We start from the raw sequence: 6,993 nt of genomic DNA, 5'->3' as shown, positions 1-6,993 counted from the left end.
ACTCACTGTTAAAGTAAGTGACAACAATATATACTAGAGGTAGATAGAAAACCATATTACATTGTTAACCGTTGTTAACCATTGCCTCTGGGTGCCAGTATTGTAGAGAATTCATTTTCTCCTTTACAATTTTATGAAACCTGCCAATTTTTTCACTATAAACATTTGTGATTAGAAAAACAAAAGCTGTGGATAAAGAATATTTTATCTTTCCTTCCCCTTTAAGGCTCAGAGGAAGTCTCTGCACTGCCCAAGGCCGCTCCTACAGTAACTCTCCAGTGTGGTGCTTGGCGCACAGTCAGTGCAGATCAGTGTTTAGTCCTTGCTTCAGGTACATGTGGCAGCTCCGCCAGCTCCTTCTGGACACAAAACATCTCCTTCTACTGAGCCCTCCCTTCCCCTCACTCTGCTTGCTGGACCTCCTCTGCAGAACATGCCTGGCCTGCTCCCACCCTGGGCCTCCATACTGTGCTTCCTCAGCCAGCAGCCCCTCCGCAGTCCCCCTAGAAAGCTTCTGGGCCCCTGCTTATGGCCTTCAGTTGTGACTCAAATGTCACTTCTCAGGGAGGCTTTCCCTGACCAAGCTGTTTAAAATTGTATACCTTTCCAGCATTCCCGTCCTCGTCTGGCTTCATTTCTCCTTATGACATAGCTCATCAGCTATCTGCTTCCACTAGGATGTAAGCCGTATGAGGGCAAGGGTTTTTGTCTATTTTGTCCTCTGCTGTAATCTCACCACCTATATGCATGCCTGGCATATAGAAGATGCTCAACAAATGCTCACTCATTTGTTGAATGAATGAATACATTTTATAATAACAAGAGTTACCACATACCAGCTGCTGTGGTAGGTGCTTTAGTAATTGCCTCATTTAGTTCTCACAGTGTTTGAGGTAGGTAGCATTATCTTTACTTTAAAATGAGAAAACCAGAGCTCAGAGAGGTTAGGTAACTCAGCTGACACCACATTGCTGTCACCGAGAAGGGGACTTGCTGAGAAGGGACTGGAGTGCAGATCCGCCTGCCCCAGTGGCCAGGAGCTTTCCATTTCAGGGCTCCTCTATCTTTATGGTTTGGGTATGTGGCTGTCCCTCTGTCCCTCACAGTGCTTGATACCCCACAGGTCTCCCGAGTCTCTCTTAGGCTGAGGCTGCTTATCCCCCTGCACTGATTTCTGCACCGCATGGAGCGCAGGGCTACTGCAGCAGGGCTGCGAGGTGTCTCTGCGGTACCATTCCTCAACAGTGGGCTCTCTCCCAATTAGGGTCCCTACAAATGGAGAAACCAACTTGCCCCTATCTTCAGCCTGGGTGCTCTAGGCTGATATATAATAAAGGAGCAATGCCAGAGGTTCTCTTTTCTCCCCTCTCAGCCCTAATTTTTCCAACAGGAGGTTGGTTGCTTTCTAAGTACCCTCTGAGGACCAGAAGGTTGGAATACCAGCAAGATCTCAGAAGATTCACGTTCAAGTTCTGGGTCTGCCGCTCACTAAATTATGTCATGAACTTAGCCAAGTCATTTAACTTGTGCACTGAAAAAATGGAAGGAATTACTCTTTCCTCATGGTTTCCTTATAGTATCTTAATGTTGTCAAATGTTGAACCTGCCCCACAGGGCTGCTGTGTAGGTAGGTGGCATGAGACAATGTGGTTATCATACTTACACAATGCCCGGTACATAGGTTTAACAAATGCTGGCTGCTACTGTTATTGGTCAAGACTGGTGAGGGAACTGGGCAGAGTCTCAATCAGGTGTTAGGATGGGGTGTGGGGTGTGGATTATGTTTGACCCCTACTCCAATCATCCATTAAACTATTTCCTAGATCTTCAGTCCTCAGACTGAATTTCCTTGTTCAAGGTCACACAGTGGACTTTTAAAAGGCCTTGATTAGAACTTTTCAGAGTATCTAACCTCCTTAGTCACTACGCTGTTTCTGCTGGGAGGTAATTGTTGTCATCTCTGCTGGGCGGCACAATTTGAGGGATAATTTGCACAAGTATCAGTTGGCACCATGACCAAGCCATGAAGCATAATTGCCTCAAGTGGAAACTGTGATTGAGCCTGTGAATTGAGGCCTGATTTGCAGGGACCGCAAATGAGCTGCCACCTCCTGAGCACTATGTGCCTGCTGGATGCTGGGTCTGTAATCAACCTAAGCCTGTTTCCAAACACCCGTTCTCCAAGTTCCTGTGGGTCAAAAGTCCTGACTCTGGTGAGTGTCATGATCCCTACAGAGTCTGTGGCTGAACCGAGACTTTCCCATTGTCCAAGACATGATTCATAGTTTTCAAAGGAATTTCCTTCACTGGCTTTGCTTTCTAGTTGTACTATAGTAAGTATGATTTGGAGTAATCCACCTGCCATCACTCCCTCAACGAAATCCTCCCCACCCCAAACATACATACAGTGTTTCACTCAGCAAGACTTAGTTCTGTTTGTGTCTAAAGGGGAAGGAGACCGGGGATCCAGGCCTTCCTTCTCTTTCATGTGAATGACCATAAGCAATGAGAGAATTCATCCCTTGCCCTTATCATGGCCAATGTCTGCTCCATGCATAGGCCCAGAGGCTACACTCTACTACTTCTGAGAAGTTGATGATGGCATCTGCGATGGGAGGTCTTTCATCCTGAGGCAAGGGTATGAGCCCTGCCAGCCCTTTGTACCATCTGGAAATAACCCTGGGAACCGTATTTGCAGGTCCACAAATGTTATTTCATTATTCCATGACATGAAAGACTAATTTGAGGCTTAGTGGAGACAGCAGACTAAAGATTGAGGAAGCATGGCCTATAAGGGCAAAACATGCTAAGTTTGAGCAAAAGTACACATTCTACATGTAGTCAGCACTCTAACATGGGGAGAGTTGCCAGAGCTGGGATCAATGTTCACAGATAATTCACCAGTTTTATTTTAGCCTCATCTTTACCCTCCTGCAGGCCAGCCAACTTGTCATAATTACTTTGCTATAGCCCTTGTTTATATCTTCAGAGACAGAGGTGTCTGAAGAAAGGGGATGCGTCGGGAAACAGATGACCAAAGTGTGGAAGGAGTCTCAGCAAGGAGGATATGTAAAATAGTGAAAAGTGTGGGCTTTTGACTCACTCAGACTTCAGCTCCAATTCTTGTTCTGTCATAGACTATGTGTGAGATCCTTATAGCTTCTCTGAGTCTGTTTACTTTGTGTAAAATGGAACAGGCGGCATCTATCCTGTAAGACTGTTACACAGCATACAAAAGCTGGCTCATCTTAGGTATTGAATGCTAAGTATTACTATCATGAGTATCTGTAAAATAGAGATATTTAGTAATATCTACTTTGTGATATGATTGTGAAAAGTAGAAAAAAATGCCTTTGGCCTATGGCAATGTTTAATAAATGGCACCGTTGTTAGTCCTTTCTTTGCCGCGTACATACGCGTTTGATCTTGAGCAAACCCACTTCTGCCATCAGTAAAACGGGGAGTATTTCTAATCTACCTCATTATGACAACTGCAGTGGCAACTGGAGATAATCATACATACCTCACTTGTTCCTTGGAGTTGTGGTAACTAATTGAAGGCCAGGAATGGGGAACAATATGCTAGAATGCAATACACTGGACTGTGGGGCAAGAGACTTGGGTTCTAGTCTTGGTACTATGTTTTACCAACCAAATAGCTTTAGGCAAATCACCTGGTTAATTTGACCCTTAGGTGCACATACTCCTGACCTCCCAGCCACTGTGAGAAAATACAAATGTGAGACATTATCATCATTATTGCTCCTTGAGGGCAAAGCCAGTCTTCCCATTTTAATAACTTTGGTACTTAGCAAAGTTGTTGACACATAGTGGACACTCCATATTTTTGCTTGTTTAATGAATTATAAACTACCCAGAAGTTTTATTTTTAATCATTTTTGAACTTTTTTTGCCCATAAGCTGATAGCTTTTGGTCCCAATCTGATTTGTTGGATCCCTGGGCCTATGTCCCCAACTAATTTGTATTCTATGCCAACCTTAACATACTCAGAAATGTTATTTGGACACAATTGACAGCACAAAAAAACTGACATTAAAGAGAAAAGAAAGCAGCTCTTCCAGTTATGGCAGCTGTACAGGGAACCCATCTCTGGTTTGGGTATCACTCCTCTAAGTTCCCTATTATTCTGTGTACCCTCTTTACAGGATTTACCCCCACACTGAAGATGGTAGGCACTGCAGAGGCCAGAGCTGCTTACAGATGACTCTTCATGGGTAGTAAGAATGTGAGGGATGCCTTACAGGTCTCCTCCAAATGGGAGGTGGCAGGTAGAAAGCAGCAGGTAGAAACATGGATGAGGGCACTGGGCTTGCTTGTGCCAGGGGAGGGAGCTTGAAGTAGAACTCCTTGGTAGTAGGAGACATTGTATCCTCCAACCATACTACATAATATTCCAGAACTGTTACACTATTTGATCCCTGAGGAACGTTGTAGAAGTTGAGAGAAGGGAGATGGAGAGGACCAAAATTCTAATAGTCACCATCTTTGTGCACTGTAACAAACTGCCCTGGAACAAGGGCACTGGCAAACGTGGGGTGTTTTCCAGATTTGTTATGTACCAAGTCTTCTCCCCATGTTATTGAGGAGGATCTGTGATCTTAAGTCATTTTTAATACCATCCCCAACCCCTAGCTTCCCCACTTCCATCTTCTTCCTCTAGTCCTTACCTTCCCCTCCCCCAAACCCTGACTAAAGCTAACCTCAAGCAAGGCTCACCCAATCACACCAGATGGGTTAGGTGTCCCTTTGCAGCCTTCAACTCACTGCACTGTAATTTCTGGTTGATTTACTTACTCTCCAATTCTGGAAAAAGTAGGACCTTTATCTTGTTCAGCATTCTATGCCCCAAACAGTGCATCACAAAAAACAAGATGCTCAACAAATGTTTAATTTATTAAGCGTACCAGGATATACTTCTAATTTATCACATTTTATTTTTTCTCTTGATACTAAGATACCTAAGCAAATGGAGGTACATGTCAATCTTTTTTTTTTTTTTAAATATACAATAGACAAAAAGTGTTGGGAGGCTAGACACCAATTATTTTTTTCCCTGGTACTAGATCATCATACTGCTGAGTTCCTTCAAATCATTAAAGTACAGCATTGCTGCATAATCTGTTCAAAAATCACAGAATAAAATGCAGTTTTTCTATCCATTTTACAAAACCAGCAAAACTCTACAACAAAATCCTACAGAAAAAAGTAGACCAGTATCAGTTATAAACAGCATTTTAACAGTATATTAAATATAACAAAACGTAACAAGATATAAAACCTAAATCCTAAAGTTACACCATTTCTACAGAAATAACGACCCTCGCCCCACCTATACTACTTATAATTCAGACATAGCTTCCATAACCACGGCCCCCCCCCCGCTGGCTACCTTTTCACCAGCGGTGAACGGTGGCCCTAGCATTGGCCCTGGCCCTAGCCCTCATACTGGCCTCAGCTCTGGCCTTGGCTCTGGCCCTGTCGGCCTCGTCTGCCAGGGCCTCACCGTACTGCGCTGGCCAGTGTTGGGGTTCTTTCTTATGGAGCTTGGCCACGAACCCCAGGACTTTCATCTTGCTGATTTCCAGGTTGCTTCGGGGACCCCAAGAGAATTCATATTCCGGTGGATTGGAGTGAGGCTGTCTCCTGTAATTGAGGTATCGCTGCTGAACAAAATCTTCCATAATAAGCCTCTTCGGGTACCCAAAGAGAAAGTGATACTTTGAGGGATGCACCCCCAACCGACGCAGCATCTCCCAGACCTGGGCCTCCCTGGCGCTATTACCTTTCATGTAGATAAGTCCCAAGATCATCATTAAGAGACCCAATTTGGGGCCATCTCCTCCCAGATCCTCCTTCTCCTCCTCCTCAAGAGGTTTTAGTTTGTTGATCAGGATATAAGTGTGGTGCTTGCGGTCAAACTGTTTCAGCCGGAAACCAAAAACATACCGCAGATGCTCTGCGGCCCTTGCGATGATCTCCGGGAACAGAGCCTTCAGGTCTCCAATAACGTATTTCACCATCTCGGAGCGGGTGATGGGACTCTTCTTCTTGTCTTTCACCAGCAGGAACTGCACCAACTCCGCCACCGTCCGATTCAGACGGCGGTAGGCCCTGCGCCGGGCCAAGGCTCTGGCTGCCAAGGCCCTAGCGCCTTTCCGGGTGAGGGCGGGCTCCGCAGATCCCTCCTCCCTCACGGAGCGGAGGTCCTCCTTGGGGCTCTCCTGCAGAAGGGGGCTCGGGGCCTCCTCCTGCGAGGCGGTCAGGGCCTGGGGCTCACCATCATGGCCGCCATCCTTCTCCCCCTTGGCCTGAGGCACCGGGAGACCCCCGCTCTCGGGTTTCTGCAACATGTTTTCGGGCAGGCAGGTGCAGAGCGCGTACACCGGCCGAGGGGTGTTTGAGCCACTGCGCAAACCCTGGCGGAGGGGTTGGACAGCGGCCGGGGCGGCGCGAGGAGGACTAGGAACGGCAGCAGAAGGGCCTTTGTGGCTGCTGGGTGGCACCGAACTGGAGTCGGAACCGCTGCCGCAACGCCGACAGCGACCAAGACCTGCGGCGGGGCTGCCGCGCAGCCTCAGTCCGCGCCCGTACGCCAGGCCACTTCCGGCCACCTCAACCAAGATGGCGGCCCCGGTGCGGCGCGAAGCCCCTCCTCTTTCTGCTCCTTCTGTGGTGGGGGTGTGCTCGGGCTTCTGTTGATGGATGGGGATGTGGGGGAGCGTGCGCCCTGTGCTGCTCTTTAGGCTGGAAAAGCTGGGGTAGGCGGGGAGGGAGGAAAGCGGGGGAATGTAACTAGGGCTTTCCAATCCAAGGCATGCCGAGTGGAGAATGTTTCAGTATACAAGGGATGAAACAGGGATGGAGTTCTAGCCACGTTCTTTCGGCAAGTGCTTATTTCTAAGTGTGTATATCTCAGATTTTGAATGCTTTACTGTGGCTCAAGCGCAGAGTGCATGGAGGCTGGGAGATAA

The 6,993-nt window shown here is 47.0% G+C and overlaps 1 protein-coding gene across 1 annotated transcript; it reads right to left on the bottom strand.

The window, feature by feature from the left end:
* Positions 1 to 5,028: 5,028 nt before the first annotated feature.
* On the bottom strand, positions 5,029 to 6,557 carry LOC105807170 (melanoma-associated antigen F1). The gene has a single exon (XM_012640473.1). It carries the CDS (start codon positions 6,370 to 6,372, stop codon positions 5,416 to 5,418), a length of 957 nt encoding a protein of 318 aa, XP_012495927.1. The 5' UTR covers positions 6,373 to 6,557; the 3' UTR covers positions 5,029 to 5,415.
* Positions 6,558 to 6,993: the final 436 nt, after the last annotated feature.

Source organism: Propithecus coquereli, unplaced genomic scaffold (assembly GCF_000956105.1).
Source record: "Propithecus coquereli isolate 6110/MARCELLA unplaced genomic scaffold, Pcoq_1.0 Scaffold10, whole genome shotgun sequence".
NCBI classification, from domain to species: Eukaryota; Metazoa; Chordata; class Mammalia; order Primates; family Indriidae; genus Propithecus; species Propithecus coquereli.
This window is presented reverse-complemented; position numbering and strand designations above follow the sequence as displayed.

Excerpts from the sequence above, each read along its gene's own strand:
- LOC105807170 (XM_012640473.1), bottom strand. The coding sequence starts at position 6,372 with ATGTTGCAGAAACCCGAGAGCGGGGGTCTCCCGGTGCCTCAGGCCAAG.